This window comes from Dermacentor andersoni, chromosome 4, assembly GCF_023375885.2.
Source record: "Dermacentor andersoni chromosome 4, qqDerAnde1_hic_scaffold, whole genome shotgun sequence".
In the NCBI taxonomy this organism is placed as follows: Eukaryota; Metazoa; Arthropoda; class Arachnida; order Ixodida; family Ixodidae; genus Dermacentor; species Dermacentor andersoni.
Window position 1 is genome coordinate 144,999,821 of NC_092817.1, and position 19,979 is coordinate 145,019,799.

A 19,979-nucleotide genomic window follows, 5' to 3' on the forward strand; every position below is an offset into this window, starting at 1 on the left:
GAGTATTAAAAAAAGATTTCACCACTTCGGAATGTGGCGAACGCGGTTAAAATCATGGATCCGTGACCTCACGAAGGTGTGACGTTGTGCGAGTGCAAATGTGGGGCAATTACCCTCACCTATATCGCCCCTGCATTCATTTCCCACCAGTTGTGCACAAATTGCAGAAGGAACTTTTAATTAAAGCATTTCAGGTGAAGGGCGCTCTGAAAACATGATTGAAGGGATAAATGACACGCTAGTTTCATCCTGAAGCAACGTATTAAAATGCTGGGCATACCAGCAGAAAGCGTTGGAAATTTCAGCTTATGAATGAAAAGGAAAACATCAGAGAGAAATACGTTAGCACGCATACAAGAGGTGTAGCCTTGAGATGTGGTAGAGCAGGGCAAACTGCCTGAATAGGTGAGTAAGGAAACAGGAAGGCGTCGCTAAAATGCCATGGTGCGCCAATGGAAAACCGAATAACATATTTCAGTTAATTCCCGCTAAATTTCCCGATTTCCACACTGAAATAAAAGAAGTGTCTTAAAGATGAGTCTTCAACAAGATAACTAAATGGTGAAATGGAGTGAGTGAGGTCTTAATTTGCATAGTTGCAAAAATAGGATCTTTTTCGCCGATAAAGTGTACACTGTTATATTTTTTAACGTGTACATAGATATTTGGGAGTTTTATTGCTTAATATAGAAGGTAATAACAAGATTGTATATGGCACCATCATTTGTGAAATCTAAGAATATGACTGATATATAAAAGAAAGCCTACTTCTGTAACCAGGCCCAATCGGAGCATAACTTTCGGCGAAGTCGTATGTTTCGAGTAGTTCAATAATAATTTTAATCGACCATAATTAAATCAAGTGCTCTGACATGCTGCCCGTATGTGACTGTCCTATTGCATACCTGACCCAGGTATTGCGCTTCCTAGTACTCAATAAAATCTGTTTTCGACGGCACAAATTCATCGACCTACATTTTACCTCGCCAGAACATTGGCTACATTGTTTGCTGCCACTCGTTTTAAGCTAAATTTGATTTAGGTTGAAATTTTAGTTGCCGCAGAATACCGCCATGAATTCTAGGTTCTTCGTAAACACAACCTATAACGCTCCGGATCGTTTACATACGTAATTTACCGCTAAAGCCGTAATTCGTGCACACACTTCCACTCCTCCTGCACATTATTCAAATGTGCCCCTGATTTAGAAAGAAATATAGACCAGGCAGATTGTTTAACTCACCGAGAACAGCGGGCAAATCTACAATGAACTTCCATGTAACGCATAAAAACATGATGAGCAACACGATAACTAGGTAAAAGCGGGACCCAATCTTTCGACAAGTGGATTCGCCTTGAAAAAGACGTCCACTTGTCGAAACGTTGGCTCCCTTGTTCTCGTTTTGCTCATCGCCTTGAATTTCCATCTCCCGCCTACCCCTCGTTTTCCCTCCATAAAAACGTGAGAAAACGAGCATTAAGTAAATATTTGCAACGCTTTCTAATAAGCCACAGACGTTAAAGTAGCGGCGCACGTTGCACTTAACATGACCCCCCCGTTTCAACCAAATACAAACTTGGTATAACGTTACTTATCAAGGGACGTTGGGAAGCACAGCTGTTAATGGCCGTTAACACTTATTTAGGAGATGTTTTGCAAATGCTGTGTTTGATGAACATGTATTTAAGGTTGCACAGAAATGTACCAGCGTTCCCCTCCTTTTAACTGAATTTCATCGCGGTGGATATTTGTAGTTCTGTCAGGACAATGGGCTAAATTCTGCGCCATTCGTAAGACACCCTCATACTTGCGCACGTGACTCAGTGCAAAGGCCACAAAATGACTCACCTTCTTAGCGCTTTGGCTGTACATTACCCACCACCTGGCCCTTACATTCACTAAATTTAAACAAGCTTCCTCGTTTAGCTAATTCAGGAGATCGGGCGAAGCTGGTCTAACACATGAAATACTGAAAGAACTAGGGTTTTATAAATATTCCGGACCCTCCTAATTTAGCCGTAAACATTCAAATTTCGCAGTACATTGAAATGAAGTCACCCGTAATTTTTACTGTTAACTAAATATGATCTATATTGTATTAGTACTTAAGCTACGGCAGCGCGCAAGATATTGCGCCACTCCGTAAAATAGACGGATACTGTTCCGGGGCACTTGCGTGCCTAAATACTCAGGGAATTATTCCCTTGAGGGTGTATTGGATGTCGAAGCACCCGTTTAACATCCTTGCTTTCTCCGAAAGAAAAGACGCCTGTATTCGTTAACAGAACACCCTTGCTGCTCCCCTTCATTAATTTCACGGTGTTAAAAGGGTGTGCTGTGCGAAACATTCCTGTTGTAGAATTTAAGGGTGCTCGAGAACATGAACATTTTATGCATGTAAAAAGCCGTAAATGCCTATTTTCCAGTAGTGCGCGCCTTGCGATCGTTTGATCACGCCATATGGCCATCGTAGGCTGTGGGTGTCAACCTCCAATTTCACGTACATGGCGTCCCCAGTGGGGAAGGGCACAGAGACAGCTTTTCCATTTATTTCGAATCCTCCCTTTCGCTTTTCACCACGGAGTTCGTTTAAGTTCTTTCAGTTCGCTGTTGTTTTACTGATCAGCTTCCAATCGTTAGCGAATCGTGGCGATTCAGCCAATCGTAGTTCTTTAAGCGCATGTTCTTGCTGGTGTATCATTGATGGTGGTGCAATATCATGCGAGGCAAGCCTTGCGATATCTCATGTAGTAACGGCTAGAATAATAATAAACATTCGCTTTACCACACTTTTGCATTGTCTAAGGTAGTGAGTTATAGACACGAGAAAACAGTCTCAAGGGTGCAATTTTCCTTAGTGCGTAGCTTATTGGAAAGATAGAAACAACCCACGATTCTGATGTTGATCTACACCATGCTCATCACCTGCCCCTTATTTTTACCATAATTAACAATGTGCCTCGTGTAGTTCACCGAGGACTCAGAGAAACCCAACTATGAACTTCCCATAATGCGTAATAAGAGGGAAACTACGAGATTTTGGTTACTATTCTGCATCGTTTTTGATAAACTCATGAGTGCGAAATTTCGAGCACATTCCCTGTTTTTCCCGCGTCTTCGATTTCTTCTCTTGTACAGTTGTTTTAGGACATTGAAAAAAAAAAAACATTCAGAATATTGGTAGTAAAATACTGTGGAGCGTTTGCATAATTAATTATTTACAAAGACTTCTATTAACTTACACAAACTAAACAATTGAGGTTCGTCGCTCCGAAAATTCTTTTCATTTTAACAAAATATAAACAATTTACCTTACATAGTTCAATCAGGAGACCCGGAATACCAACTACATGCCTCGTCTAGTGCATTAAATTTGGGAGAACACAGCTATTCCGCAATTATCTTCAAAATAGATTAGTTGACTACACAACACAATTACACCACAAGCTTTCGTTACTAGTCACCCACAGAGTGGCCCCAACTTTCTGCAAATGCGAAATTTTTCTCTGTGTTTAGCCCAACATGGGAAGCTTTTGATGTCACTTCTCTAAACAGGTGAAATCCAAAGGTTTACAAATTTTCCTTTCCCCCTTAACGCACACTCTTCAACCTATGCCTGCATATTGTAACTTATATTCTTCAAACTTCCTCGACCTATCAACTTTGTGATTAAGCTAGTTTTATTAAGAAAACCGTGCCAGAAAGCATATAACGTTTCTGACGGCTTCTAGTTGTGTTAAAATCTTCAAAGCAAAATTTACGTAAAATATAGCGCCTGAAAGAACTTCAGCAAACAAAGACACACTTCAAGAATTGTCCAAAAACTTTGTTCCCTCGGTAATTATTAAAATTTGGAGGGCGCCTAAGCTTCGCTTTTAAATGTGGACCGCGATAGCATTCAAAGGTCCCTGAAGCTTTGCCACGCTTCCCGGCAACCGCAGCTTTCTTGCGAATGCGCAGAGGCGAGTGCCATCGGAATGGTGTTGTTACAAAGACCTGAGCGGGCCGCGACGCTTTGTGAATGATAGAAACACTGAAAAAAAAGAGCTTTATGCTTGAATTTTTCCGTACCAGAATTACCTTTTCTGGTATATTCAAATTACATTCAGACGCTATTTTGTCCTTATGTTATGCTGAGGTAATAATTTACCATTTTTCTGACGCATTACAGTTTGAGGAATTCAATTAAGTTCAGCAACGCATCTGCGTCTCGTGCAGGCTTGCGTTGTTGGGGTTCACAATGAATTTTCGCGAAATGAAGTTCGACGTTGACACAGATTCTTTTGTGACACGGGGCCCTTAACGCTATCGAGTAAATATCGTAAATGCGCTGCCAGCAGTAATCATTTCGCTTTCCGTGATTTAAATTATATATATGTCGCGGAAACTCTGACAAATATAGCAACCGCCTCTGCTGGTCAGACTACGCAGAAAATGACCGAAAATGTAACAAAATTTACCTTCAGTTACAAATTTATAGACTGATTTCACACAATTTTCTTCGAGTACCTATCATCAATAGTTTCTTATGACACGACAAAAACGAGGCACCGCCATACACATCTTCAGGTGCGGTTTAACTGTTGATAGCTATGTTGCAACAATAAAAAGTCGTTTACTCAATAATGTCGGTAACGTGCAGATGGAAGTATGTGGAGAGTTGACGGTATTCTTATATTTTGCGGCATCAGAAGCTTACTTCGATGTCGTATATCCACTAGGAAAATAGGGGCTCGCGTCCGGAAAACATTTAGTTAATACAGAATTTTAGTGCGTCCGGTATTCTGGCAAGCGCGGGCGGTTTGCCGGATGAGCGGGGGCGTAAACATGTGCGGCCAGATTGGTGGCGCTGGCTGGTGGTGCAAAGCTGAGCCGCACAAAAACAGAGCCAATTACTATATTCTGCTTAGCTGCTGGTGTAAATTTTCGACAGTGGCAGAATCGCCTTCACAATTACGCCGCTGCCGTAAATTTGTACCAGCAGCGATGCAGGATATAGTAGGTTACTGCATTTTTGGCACTGTGCTCGTCTGGTTGAACTCTACGCCACCAGGCGGCTGCACCGCTCCAGCCGCTCACGTTTATGCCCCCGCCCATCCGTCAATCCGCCCAAACCACCCCCGTTTGCCGGAATAGCGGGCAAGCTAAAAGTCCCTAATTAGTCTCCGCTATAGACCGTCGTCTTTGTCGTGGTTATCACTATGCTGTACCTGGCGCGCGATTGCCGGCAGTTGAGTAAAAGTGCCGAAGTAAGGCATGGCTTGTGATGCGCACTTTGATATAAATCTGTTCTTGTTTATTGCCCGCACATATAGTGGAACATCTTGCACCCTTTATTGCGCCGTACCACGGATACGTTTTACCCCGGAGCTGTTAGCACCCCGTTAGTTTTCTCATTGGGTCCTCAGCGTCGCCGAGCTGAGGGTGAGAGCTGAGAGAGAGTGAAAGCAGAGTATAAAAATAGTATTTTCGCAGCATAGCGACGCGGCGAGGGTAGGTGGAGCCAGCGAACGAGAAGGAGCGGCGCGCACGTGAGCGAGGAACGCGGCCCACATGCATGCGCTCTCCTGTGAAGCCTCCCAGAATTTGCCCAACACATACCGGGACACTCTAGACTTTTACAGACTAGGGCGCTTGCAATATCACCCTCCTCCCAAATCCTTCTCCCGGAATGAAGCCGTATCCCTGAGACGGCTTCAAACCAACTCATATCCGAACCTCCTCCTTCTCAACAAGCTCTCCCCAACCTTATATCCCACCACCTGCCCAGGCTGCGGTGCACCACCGACGACGTTCCACGTCACGATTGAGTGCCAAAAACCACCTAAGGATATCCCTCTTCTACAATTCCCCCAACCAACATATGCGCAGTGGGAGGCGATCCTCCATCGCTACGAGCCTCAGGTCTGGCTGGCCCTGATACGACGAGCACGAGCGGTCGCGACAGCCATTGGGGCCCTGGACTGAGGGCCCCAACCACATAAATCCTTTCACTTTATAATAAAGTTTCTTCTCTCTCTCTCTCTCCTGTGTCGCGCGAGGCAGGGGAGTCAGGCGAGGGAGGAGGGGCGTTCTTCTCCAGTGGCTGCTAGGGTACCTCGATATCCTCCTCGCCATCCGTTCTGTGAAGAGCGGAAACAAGCGCGTCGTCTACTGCGGCGTTGGCCACGCGAATCGCGGACGCTGTAGTAGACGCCTTTGGCAGACGCCCCAGCGACGCTTTGCCGGAGTTCGTGTTTCTTGTGGGTGGTGTGGCAATACTTTACTGGCCTTCCGCCAGCTCCACTGGTCTCTGGTGTTTGCGATATCAGAGTCACGCATAATTATTTGCTTACCGAAATAAAGGAAGCGGAGGAAAAGAAAAGGATGATAGCAAAGGCTGTCATTTGTTCCTGATTTCAAATAAAGAAGGCATTCATTCACCTGTGGTTTTGTTTCTAAGTGAATAAAAGTCAATCAACTGCATGCGAATCTAAGGTATATAGATTTAACCCTGTAATTCTTAATGTGTAACGCATGCTGCGCTGAGTTTGACGCCTCAAAATTATGACTTAAGGACGTGAAACGACATATATAGTAGCGTTATTCATACATTAGAGCGAGCTCCAAATTGTGGATAGTTCGCGGCGCCGTCTTCTGCGCCCGCTAGTGCGCTACCCTTACGGCTTCCACAACAAAAGATCCACTGAAAAATTATTTACAATAGCAATTCCGTTTCACTAAAATACCACATATATTATTTGAACAGATCAACTCTCCATGGCAAAAAATGAAAGGGAATATCTGTTCAAAAGCTTCCCTCATGTGGAACTACTCTCAGAAAAAATGGAGTGGCCATTGTCTGCGTGAAAAAAATGAAAAAAATGAAAGTGAAATGTTCGTTCTTAATTGGTAATTTCCTCCCTCTTGTTTGGGAGGGACGATTGTTCTCTTTCCAAAACTAACATGTTCCATGGCAGGCAAGAGAAGGCAAGAGAATTACACTCATTTGCACTCAGGTGCTTGGACTTGTTGAACGACGCGCAGCAAATTTGGGCGATAAACGCGTGCCATAACTTCTATATTCCTTATCTGCTATGAGTATGAGCTTGTTGTCTCGCTGTGCATCGGCGGTCGGACATTAGCTAGGACCTTATTTTCTCGTATCGAAACCCCGTTCGGGCTAGATGCCTGACACTATACTGCTTGCTTTTCGCGATATGTTACAATTGAAATGTCAGACTACTCTATCTGGCAGTATTTTCCGCCGAAAACGAGTTGTAGCTGATTTTCGTGAAAGGCGGTGACAACGAAGAGAGCGCGAGGAGGAAAGCGGAGGAGGCTGCAGTGAAAGCGCGAGGCGGAAAGCAGGGGAGGAGCAGCTGCGGCGTACGTCATATTCATATCGTGTTTCTCTACACGTATATAGCCACAGAACTTAACAATCTTGCTGTAGTTTAGCTCTTGCCTGGTCATTGCGGTATCTCCGGCAACGACCTCGCTGACGAAGCTGCTAGAAAAGCTCACGAGGGAGCAACCCTTGTTTCAATACCTTTATCGCGGACCGACGCAGCCCAACACTTAGGCAAGCTAGCGCACTCTTTGACATTGGAGAAGTGGCGCACACCTGAATTCACTCACCATCGCTTGCATTCCCTCGATCCCTATATGCAACTGCGGCTGTTACCAGGTCTTCCGCGAAATGAGGAAACAGTGCTGTGCCGCTTACGTTTGGGCGTCACATTCACAAATGCTTATGCATTTCTGATTGGAATGGCTGATAGCGCCGAGTGCAATGCCTGCGGTGTCGAGGAAACCATCGAACACCTACTGTGCTACTGCCCATCATATGAAAATGAAAGGCAAGACCTCTGCACAGCTCTCCATCAGCTAGATGGAAAGCCGTTCACCTTGAACAAGATCTTGGGATCATGGCCTCGCATATCACAGCTACAAAAGGCCACAAAAGCGCTGCTGCGATATTTGAAAGCGACCGGATTGAGTCAGCGTCTGTGATCCAGACTGAGTGACCGACTGATATCTCCAGTGGACTTTCTCTTTTCCTTTTTGTTTTAAATCTTTCCGTCCCCCTTTCCCTTTCCCCAGTGTAGGGTAGCCAACCGGGCTCAGTCCTGGTTAACCTCCCTACCTTTCATTTATCATTTTCTCTCTCTCTCTCTTGCCTGATCCAACGTATCATTTGTGCTATACGCTTAGCTTCATGCCCCAAAATTTTGATTTAAGCATTGAGCGGCGTCGGCGCACTGATACGTGTGCAAGGGACAAACTTGATTCCAACAAGAAGCTGCTACGTGTGAAGTACTTTTGAAAGAGGAAACCGAGAGAATGAATGACCAAAACGTATGCTTTCTCCTTTCTTTATACTTTTTTCTTGTAATGTATGTTACCGGGTTAGAATGACCACTACAGGGTTAGAGTGACAAGTGTACTCGGGGCGACAAATTATCTAACCACAATAGAGCACGAATGCTTTTGAACGACTGGTTATGCTTACACATTTCTATGGATTAGAGGCAAACAATAACTACACAGGAAATAAAAGTATTGCCGGAATCTATCGTTAAGTTTAGGCATTTTTATTATTCATGTTCGGCGTTCTTGGCGTTCTATGTATTGTGCCCGTGGATGCTTTCTTAGAACACGCGTTGTGAACTGTTCTACTTACTCTCTCAATAGATGACGTTATCAGCTGTGACTTCGAAAGAGGAAACCTTTGTCACTGGACTTCGGAAGGTCGAGCAGTGACAGTGTGGAAATTTGGACCACCCATGAGCGCCTCCCTGGGACCTCTTCTGCCGCCAGAAGACAGAGGTAGGATTTACCGATAGATATCACCTCTTTCGCAAATGCTGAATTATTGTGTCACAGACAATGAAGGCAGTCTGTGTGCATTGTTTTCATATAAGGGCGGTATAAGTCTTTTAATGAACGAACACGAAGCCAGCACATGCAAACAATGATTCTGATAAAGTGTTTTCCGAGCCGACAGCTGATTTACGGGCACACCTAAATTCTTCTTCTCTCTTGATGAGAATATTACAAAGGAGACTACCACACATTTAAAAGGAATCTTTCTTTGCCCATTTCCCGGGCTTTTAGATACCTAGTTTTTCACCCTCGTAACCAGCAGCAACTGGTGCAGCGGGCCCGGGAGAGAGGAAGAGCCGCAGGAGCCCTGAAAAAAGGGCGCCTCCCGCACAAGCAGGAAGACACCTGCTTGTCCTTTCTCTTTCTTTTTTATAATAAATGCGTTTCCTCCTCCTCCTCCTCCTCACCGAATATATTTGTGTATATATATTCACATATACACACACACACACACACACACACACACCGGATCACGTGCGCACTCTAAAACTATGCGGCTTTTTGTTGTCCTTTTACCATCCGTTCAGCATTTTTATCATGTTCGGTTTGGGCCAAACCAACGTGGCAGATTATTGAGTTAACCCAAACCTCTGCCATTGTTTTATTGTCTCTGTATTTCATGCTGATCCTTGTTATGTTTGACAAGCTTGCTTGAACCCATGAGATAAAGTAACATACTAGCCGCTGTCACTATGGAAGTGCACTATTCTTGCCCAGTAGAGGAGCATCTGAAAGCACCCAGAGAACGCAAGTGAGAACGTGTGGAGATCCAACGCACAGGGACAATCGATGTTATCCGAATCATTTCGCGTTTACCCGGGTATCCGCCAATGTTTGGGGCTCCGCAAATCGTTACTAGATGAGCCAAGGTGTTTGTGTATATTTAGTTGTTCGTGTGGGCCGCGACCCTACGTGTGTGTAACGACAGCAACCCGACGACAACCGCGTTGATAGCAATGGCATGGCAGCAATACGGGGGTCGTTTGACGCGAGCTTACGACATGGCTGCTGTTAGATTCTACACGGGTAGGAGGCGAGCGTAAATTAGAGAAACATGGATTGTAAAGTCATGAGGAACTACGTATTATAGAACCTTACGTATATATCGCTTTGTCATGTGGCGAAGAAATATTAAAACATGATTAATATGGGCGATCATGAAGTTAGTACAACGCCGCACAGTTTCTACTTACTATAAACTGCTACTAGCAGAGTGCTGGGGAAATTGGGCCGTTCACGGAGAGAGTGCAGTCCCACACGGCGCCTCAAAGCGCGAGTAGTCACAAGGAAAGACGATGATCAAGTGGCACGTGTCGGACGCTCCAATTATGCCAAAAATCTGGCTGCCTTTCCAACGAGGGGAGGATGCTTGCCATCTAGCGTGAAGATATTTCTTTTTTTAAATTTAATGCTGGTACAGTACTTGTAAAAACAAGCATGGAACAGAAAAACCTCTCGTTCTCTTTGGGTATAAACTTTTTGCTATGTCACCAGCCGGAGACAATTGACCACGTGTTTCTTGATTGCTGGGACGCGGTTTTCATTTGGGATATACTTAAAGTACCTTGAAGAAAGACCTGCCATTAGGTGCGCATGGAATAATATTTTTAGCAATAAAAAGTGATGATGATATACGCTTTAATGTGTTAATGGTATTAGGCCTTCACAGTGTATGAATATCTCTGTTGGCTTTTAGCCACAATGATGTTGATGCAAAACTTGTACGCGAGTATTTTCGTGAGGCTGTAATAGTTTTTTTCTTCGAAGTTCAAAAAACACGCAGTTGCTTTCCGGAGTGGGTGTCACGTCTAGAAACTGTACTGCGCATGAAACTTTTGTAATTTCAACAAGGTGAGCTCATGTTGAGCTAGCATCCGAGGTATTACTGTGGAATTTTCACTTGTGTGTACTTATGTGCACTGAGCTTTGCCGGCAAAAAAGACAGAAATACCGATCGCAGTCTAGCGGTTAGAGCCCATCGCTTCTGTGCTCCACGGCAGAGTTTCGAAGCCAAATTCGGGCTCACATTATTTCGTTTTCATTCAAGCGAGGCTAGACTGGAACCTACATACCTACCTAACTCAAAGTGCGAATAACGCTTTACGTTAAAACGAAGAGTAATGAATAATGAAATTAGGACAGTGATCGCTCATTATGTGCACTGGAGCACGATGCAAGCAATAAGCGAAGGTACAGCTGCGCATAGCACATATGAATACATAGAATTAAATACAGAATGACAGATACCTTTCGGAAATTGGTCAAATAGGACACAGACACTAGGACAACCTACAGATCCGCAGCAGACAGAACCTGAATGGGCAATCTTTTCCGTGCGCTCATCTTCCGTGCAGCCGGCATGATTCACCTGACTGGATCGTCACTCGCGAACAAAACCGAGCCCGCTCTACTGTACTCCACTGCGGTAGGGCCGCAGAGAGAGGCGGCCTGCTTTTCCTTCTGGTACCACATGTTCGGAGGTGACGGTGTGGAGCTGGAGCTGTACCTGAAAAAGTTGGACCGTTCAGCTGGTGCCATGTGGCAGAACGACCAGCTCTTCAGCCACAAGGACCGTACAACGGCAGACCGGTGGTACAACGTGCGCCGAACTGTGCTTCTGGATGAACAGAGCAATAAGGCAAGTGGCAAAAGGAACCTGCTCCAGAGCAAAGTATCCCTTCTTCATTCGATTGCGATACGTGGCTTGTTGCAGCCACTCGGGAAAGTAGGTTTATTCTAGTGATAAACTTCCTTAGCCTATCTAGCATGTGATCCAACTAATAATGCTGATGGCAACTATATATGGGATCCTGCCTACATTTGCTCTCTAGATATGATTCCTTGGAGCGTGATGAAAAAGAAATCGTCGACCAAGAACTACAAACATTTGGCGAAACATTAAAAGCCTTGTTCACAAGGACATTTCAGAAGAACTGAAGAAGTAAAGAGCTAGGTATAGGTAGCATATCAACACCGAAACAAGGATTACAAGGCTTCTCTGTAGGAACCGAAACGCCTTTTAATTTTTCACGAAAGGCTTTCAATTCTTGGCCGGCGATCTGTTTTTCATCATGCCTCTTCCCGACCAGACTCGACTCCGTCAAAGCCTGTATTACATCTGCTTCCAGCGTTTGCTACGTAAATGTGCGCCAGATGACAACGCAGTGCCCCAGTAACCCCGCAGGCATCAAAGGAGCGAAAGCAAGATACGAGTATATATAATAGGCAGTCCACGGGGGAACGCTAAATGTGACGTAATTTGCTCAATGTATATTCGTTAGAACAGGTTCTGGACAGTTGAGAAAACAAAGAGTTAGGTATGAGTAGGATATGTATACCGGCGCGCAAAGACGAGAGTATACGAAGTAAATATATCTCCACGGCCGAGTGTTAAATTACGGAAAGACTCAGTGAAAGCCGCGCTACATTGTCAGTCGACAGAATAAAATGACATCTTCGGTGTTGACTACAAGGTTCACCTTTTCCTGCACTCCGTATTTATCCTTCATGCTATATTGGCGGCTGCTGCTCAACGAACAAACTGTCCGTACAATCAGCGAACTTTAAGAACCTAATTTTTTCAATCAAAGCATTAATTGTGCGGTTTGCAAGGTGATTCGTCTCCTGACTTTCTTTTTCTTTGATTTATTTTTGCTTTGTCGTCATGTTTTACTACATATCTGCAAGTTGTGGACAGATTATCTTAAAGTAAAGCAATATCTCGTGGTTTGAGCCTCAAAAGAACCTAAACCGCGAGCTGTTACTCCATCCGCGGGGGTTTACACTTCGCTGATAAAATTATACAGTTACGATGATTTTCACTGATGGGCCAGCGAAGCAGTTAAAAGTATTTAAAACCCTTTATCAATATGTTGGAAAATACCGGGTTCACGACAGCTATGCGTTAGAAATATTTCGGATCTTCGCCATCAGTTACATGTTGTTTCTCCCAGTAGGGCGGTTTTGCAGCAAATTAGATTTTAGGGCCCGATATATTTTCTTTGTTGGAGACAACCGAAATAGAGAAGTTTACTATAAGGCAAAGTGAAGTTCTTTATCTTCCATTGTTTTTTTTCTTTTCGTCCCGCAGTTCGTGTTCTCCTCGAGGGCCATTCGTAAAAATCCGAACGCAGCTGTTGTTGCCTTGGGACCGCTAGATTTCACGCAAGGTGCATGCGACGTGCTTACAGACTCTAAAGGTAAGCGCTGCTAATATTATTATATGCTTTATTTGGAGAATACACCGAATCTTCGAAACGTTAATGTGGAAGCACTGGATGATACTGTTACCCTTATATGCATGCGCTACTACTACATAGATGTACCATAATATACGCAGTGCCCGTCCAGGAGCACGCGGCTGCAATGAGGCTTGCGTATGACGTCGTTGTGTAAAAAGACGCATATTGCGAGTATTCTGCTTAGAAGTTAGGGACAAAAGTGTCGTAGCATTGGTGCTGAAGCGGCCAGACAGGGTGACACAATGACCATTTATCAGTAACAACTCATCTGGTGCGAAAGGTATTCGATAAATTCAATAGTATGAACGACCCGGGTTTTTTTCGGTCCAGGCTACTGTGACTTTGAAATCGACCAATGTGGTTGGGAGTCCGACACGGTCTGGAAGCGGGGACGGAAGTTATATTCATATGATGACCCGGCTCACCACGTGCGTTCTGGACCTGTCAATTCTGGTACGTGAGGGAGTTCCGTCTGCTCTTTTCGTACAAGGTTTGCAGCGTACACCCACAATTATTGCAATCTTCCCCCATGCCGTAACATTTTGGAACGCACTCCCGGATAATATTGTTTCGTGCAGCGACCGCAAAACATCTCGCGAGAAACTAAACAATTTTGATAATGCCAACGTTGCCACCTAAATGCCGCACTTGTCTTATTATTATTTATGTATCGCCTCGTTGGTATTGTTTATATGTTCCTTTTACTTTCTATTTTGTAATTTTCTCTCTTTTTTGTACCTATTACAATCAATCTGGACTTTCTTACTCTTATTTTCCTATGAAGCTGTGCAACTGCGATGTGAGCCCCTTTATGTAATGCATTCGGGCCATGAAGGCTCAATAAATGAAATGAAATGAAGTTAAATTAAATAAATATATCAGCCGTTTTTACTCTTATACATAACTTTTCAAATAGGGGCGATAAATTGTGGTGGCTTTCGGTTTCTTACTTGAACGTTCATATTGTAGGCCAACAGATACGTAATGTAAAGCGGTATGGCCGTAATTTACAAAAATGCTTTGATCGACCTTTATTTATTCACATCGTTTCCGAGCACTTGGATTCCATAATTTATATAATCTATCCGGACCATAATAAATTAAAAGAAAAGACGTCGTGGGAGCTACGTGTACGGTCTTTGCCCCTTTCCAGACTTGCTGAAAGCTAAACTTACTAACAGAGAAAAGCGCGCAAGACGCGGAAACCCCGGACTCACGCAAAACCTCCCTTCATGTCAGCTTGCTCCTACGAACACATGCGTCGGCTGCGAACGACGCAAGGTAGCTCGGTATCGCCAGAATGCTTGGCGCGTGGACATGTGTACTGCTCAGTGCCCCATCGTTGAATTGGCTCTGCAGCGAAGCCGGGGCAGCCTTATAGCTTTCGCTGCGGGCATGACCCTCGTCCGCAAAAACATTAGCGTACCTGCTGAGCAGATGTATTCGTGCCACACCACAGTGCATACGACGGTCTAAGTGGAACACACAGTAAGCTGCGGGCGCCTACAGTTTCCGTACGACACGGCCGCTCGATGGCAGAGCCTTTCCACCGAATGGCTGCCCTTCGGTCTCACGTCGAGCTCCATTGAGACGTCGGGTATCCACTACGCCGAACAAGCAGTTACCTCGGCTGGTTTGTCACCCCAACCTGTCAAGCCAGAATACGGCTGAACAGCGTCCAAGGAGCTTCAGCATAACGCTAAATCTTGAGCTCAATGAGACGCCCTTTCGACAAAACTGGTTGATTTAGTTCATTCTATAATTTTAATTTTGGGCTACATAATATCGAGGTGGTCTCCAAGTGGTCAAATCTACCAGCCCTCTGAATTCAATAATTTGGATGATGTGGCAAGAGCGATGGTCCTTCGTTTCCGTCATATAGAAGGCAGGAGAGGAACGTCGCTTGCGGGGATTGGTAAAGGAACGAGAGAGAGAAGCTCACCTGTGTAGACGGAAAGTCGCCAACTCGGATAGTTAGTTACCACATTTTATTTGCTGCTAAACAGCTGCTGATAAATTCTTTACGAAAATCCTCACTGTAGAATGCTTTCTTGATAGTCCTTCTCAACTTTTCGCGCACAATTTACCCTTTTGATTCAGGGTTGTTTATTTAATAAATGCATGAAAGTAACGGCACTCAATTTATTCTTGATTGACCGCGCAGTCTACGTTCTGATGGCCGCCGTGGCTTCATACACTAAGAAAGTCGCCACCGTGACCAGCTCCGAATTCCCTGGCCAGAGGGGGCCGCAGTGCCTGGAGTTCTGGTACGCTCACACTGGTACCGGCGACGCCCAGCTGCAGGTAAATCTGGCGCTTCAAAATGGGTGAACAGGCCCGAGTGACCGGCAACACATTCATGGCGCGCACGGTATAGCGTAGCTCGGCATTGACTGCGCATACCCCAAAATGGCCGGAAGCACATGCGGACAGACAGATCCGGTTTTTTGTGCACGCAGGCGGAGATTTCGGCGAAAGAAGAAAGCAAAGTCCTCTGGACCATGCCATCTTTCTCAAAGGGCGACTGGATGCTGGCTCGAGTGCAGTTTGTGCAGGACCGGAACTTCAAGGTAGGTGTCACTGTTAGGGTAACGACAGGGCCTGTGTGTGTTGTTAGGCGCGTTTCTTCGAGGCTGGCATGAGAAGACCGTGCAGAAGACCGTAAAACCTGAAAGATGTAAGGCACCGTGCAAAAAAAGCTATCCGCACGCGTTATTTCATTTAAAAAAAACGTTCAAGACGCATTCATAACACATTCATAACACTTTCAAGACTTGAGAAAAGAACACCTGAAGGTTACATCTAGGGTCTTTCTAAACGAGAAGGGACAGTGAAATAAGTATGATGGAAAATCTTGAAAAATGTAGATCACCGGGAAAAGATGAAAAAATGTACGGATGAGAAATAGTCTGTAAGTAAGATGCAACAATGCGCGAAGACGTAAATAAAATGCACTTGCTGAGAAGAACAATTGGCAAGATGACGCATAGTGACGAAACAGGGTTAAATGGCTGGTTACCTCGAGTAACGTAATCTCAATGCGCTGGCTATTACAGTCAGAGGAGTTAGAAGCTCGAAACTGGGTGCAGTGTGTAATACTACCAGTCCTTTCTGTTTTGGTCTTTCACTAGAGTTGCCGTCACCGACACACACACACACACACACACACACACACACACACACACACACACACACACACACACACACACACACACACACACACACACACGCACACACACACACACATATATATGTGTGTGTGTGTGTGTGCGTGTGTGTGTGTGTGTGTGTGTGTGTGTGTGTGTGTGTGAGTGTGTGTGTGTGTTTGTGTGTGTGTGTGCGTGTGGCGTGTGTTACTTAATGAACGCTCGTTGTATGAAACAGGGTCGCTATAACATAAGATTATTCCAATCTTTTCTATTCCAATTCTCCAATCAGCCTCAACGATGGGTCAAAAATTTTGGGACCACTCCCACTTCACCTGGCTGTCACGCGAGGTCATGAAAAGCGCGATAGCTACCCGTCTGATTTGACGTGTACACACTGAGCATACATGATTTGACTGAAAAAAAGAAACATTTTTATTTCTGATTCGACGCCTTTTCGCCATTAGCCCTCAGCAATTCGTCAAAATTTTTGGGCTGCACCCTCTTCACCTGCCGGTCACGCGACATCACAAAACCGCAGAAACTCACCGCGTCAAAGTGACGTGTACGCGTTAAAGATGCATTAATATGGCGAAAAAGACTGAATTTTCTGCTGAATAGCCGCAGGCTGTCCTGTTCCGAAAGGAAAAAAGGATGGCTGCCGCCGATCGCTCAGGAACTAGCTACTCACACCTGCCAGAGAGCAGGTGTTTATTTGAGTGTAATAAACTGTTTTGCATGGCCGCGTAGCGTTTTCGAGCACTTTCGGCACGTTTACCCCCTCATTCTGCCAACTCTTCTTTGCTGAGGGTCCGTTTTAGCGTCATTCCTAAACTTCCTTTGCATGCCGCCGCGATTTTCGTCCAGCCACCGCAAGCTAAGTAAGGGAAAGCAGACCAATCGCAGACGCCGGCACCGCCCTCTTCACCCGGTTATCGATTTCTTGTGCAGTTGCTCGTCCCCACTGAATCCCTCTCCACTAGAGCGTGCTCCTAGCCTTTTGTCAGCCAGTTAGATAAGACAAGCTCCTCAGCGTAGGCAATGTTATTCGTTTTTCAGGCGAACAAAAGTGATTTGCTATGAGCAAGGAGAGCGTTTGATTGGTCTGTTCAGATCGCTTTGCGGGTCACTGCCCGATGCTTGAATCTGCGGTTACGCAAATTTGACATCAGTAGATTGCAATAAAAACATATTGTAATAGTTTTACGTTATGTGGCCCCAGGTCTACTTAAACGAAGACAGAACGTAAGAAGAAAGGCGACAGTACCGTTATTTTCTTACCCTCTAGTTTTGGTCAACGACCCTGCCACCGTACAGTATCTTTGCCAACCACCACCACTAGGAATTGAACTTATGCTTTTGAAGTAATTCCATTCGCCCTATGAAGACTGGCGACGGTAATGCGACTTGCCTTGTCTCTCGCAACAGACGTGTAATTAGTGATTGTACGTGCTGGATTCTTGTGATAGCAGATTTACCGAGAAAAAGACAAGGGTTGTATAATATATTCAGTTGCAGAACGTTTATTTAATTGTATGTGGTTTGGTGGCATTATTTATGTACATGTCTAAATACAAAATTCGCCAGCACCCACCTCACGATGGCTGTCAACGTATCGCGTTTAGCGTTGAATCACTATAGCGACACAACGTATTAACTCGGTCGAAACGAGTTATGCATGAGGCGTGCGACTGCACCCGAACTTTTTGCGCTTTGTGCGCTACACGATGGGCCATCTAGTGGCGCTACTGAGAAGTCAGAGCGTGGCCTTTGTGACGAGAAGCGTTAACAGCCGGTGCCCGCGAATGCTGAGCATGGTTCCCTCACTTACCGCACACCCAATGGCGCATACCAGTGAACCAAGTTGCCAAGTGGTTCATTGAAGAGCGGTACATACCCACTGCATGCATAGTGCAGTTCGTTAAGGCAATGGCATGAGCGAGGTTCATTGAACGGCGACCCACAGCGAGTGCATTTGTGGCCCAGCCTGCTAATACATTGGATTACTGTTCTTGAGGAACCCCTCTGACGTGAGTTCGATTCCGTCAATCATCGGATAAACTTGAACGATCTTCTTCGTCATTCTAGAACGGCATACCTAGTTACCGAAGCTGGCGTCAAAGACGTTCGCTGAAGAGCGGCGTACATTTAATGGCACGAACCCAGTACTTCAAAGTCGGCGTCAGTGTTGCATTGAACAGCGTTACCTATTCAGTCCCGCATCTACAGTGACTCATGTCGGCGGGAAAGAGGTTCGTTGAAGAGCAACAACATACTCAGTGATGTTGGTCCGAAGGTTGGCTTCGAGCCTTGTTCGCTAGCGCACAGTAGCCCGATGTGCTATCCACTCGACCATAGACAACCCAGTGACCTAGGTAGTTGGGCAAACTGTTAGAGGTAAACATACATTGCCCCCGGAAAGCGCATGACGTACCCTAACAATGCTAACGCATTTAAACGCAAAATTGAGGAACTACGGCCAGTTGGTGATGCGCCAAGAGAAATAAAAGGAACACGTCTTTTTTTATTACTGTGATCATCATGCAATTACAATATTTCACCTTTTAGGAAGATGAATTTGTCCGCTTCTTATTCAGAATTGGCGTTTTTTTTCTCTCTTTGCCCAAACTACCCCGTAAAATAATTCAATCGCTCTTATAGCTTATTCTGGATTACTGGAATTAGGCTGTTCCTAATAATAAATGACATTATATATGAAGCGGGTCCCAGCTAACTCTGGCCAAGCAAATGAAAGAAACGTGCGACGGGATAAGAAGATGCCATCAACGACGTTCCTAAGTTGGAGCGCCGCGCATACTGGTAAATGTTGTTGCCAATGTTTACTTAATTGATGAAACTAATTGTCTAAATAATTAATTCTTAGCATAGTTGCGAAAATATTGACATCTCACGCCCCGATGTCGCGGGTACGCGCTGGCTTTCAATCTTTCTTCGTCTTTGGCGCCACAAGTTGAAACGCAGCAAATTTTACTAGGAGTGATGTCGCCTGCCGGAAATTTTTTTCGCATGAAGTTTTCGAATACGATGCAGAATTGGAGGTCGCAATTTTAACAAATATGCAGGTAATTAGTTATTTAAGCAATGAATTTTTACTATTTAAAATAGCATTGACAACCAAGAAATTTACCAGTATGTACGAGCCCCAATTAAGCGGCGTTGGTGGCACTTTCATATCGCGTTGCCCCCTTTTTTCAAGCAGCTTTGCCCGGGCTTGGTGGAACACACTGTATATTGAAACCTTAATGAGCCCGTTCACATACCGTGGGTAAATCTTTCGGTGACCTCGGTTGCGGTGTTCATTGACATAACTCCTTGTCAGAAAGCAGAAACACAAACCGAACTCGGTCGTATTCTTGCGCTCTGCACAGGTTAACTTCGTAAGCAGTGATGACGAAAGCTTCTTTATTGGTTTTTCTCAACCTCCTTAATAACCAAGGGATATCTCAAAGCCATGAATCAAAATATGAGTCAAAAATAATTCCACAGGTAAATAGAGCCCACCTTACATTGTTGTTTTTTCTACGAAATATCTCGCTCCCTTCGACCTATTATGTAATACGATTTATTTTCTTTTTACTCCCCGTGGTCGCTTCGTGTGCATGGATTTTTGGTGCCGTTACGTCATTTCCTTCGAAATTAGGTGAAAGTATTCTAATGTAGATCCCGCATAACAATGTGAAGCGAGCAGGCACCAAATTTTCC

The 19,979-nt window shown here is 44.8% G+C and overlaps 1 protein-coding gene across 1 annotated transcript in view; it reads left to right on the forward strand.

The window, feature by feature from the left end:
• The window catches only part of LOC126537869 (MAM and LDL-receptor class A domain-containing protein 1-like), a 255,308-nt gene that overhangs the window by 91,263 nt on the left and 144,066 nt on the right, over window positions 1-19,979 (forward strand). The window contains exons 13-18 of the mRNA XM_050184966.3: window positions 8,678-8,812; window positions 11,224-11,507; window positions 12,960-13,068; window positions 13,441-13,563; window positions 15,275-15,414; window positions 15,570-15,680. Coding sequence (XP_050040923.2) covers window positions 8,678-8,812; window positions 11,224-11,507; window positions 12,960-13,068; window positions 13,441-13,563; window positions 15,275-15,414; window positions 15,570-15,680 — 902 coding nt within the window. The remainder of the gene's footprint in view (window positions 1-8,677; window positions 8,813-11,223; window positions 11,508-12,959; window positions 13,069-13,440; window positions 13,564-15,274; window positions 15,415-15,569; window positions 15,681-19,979) is intronic.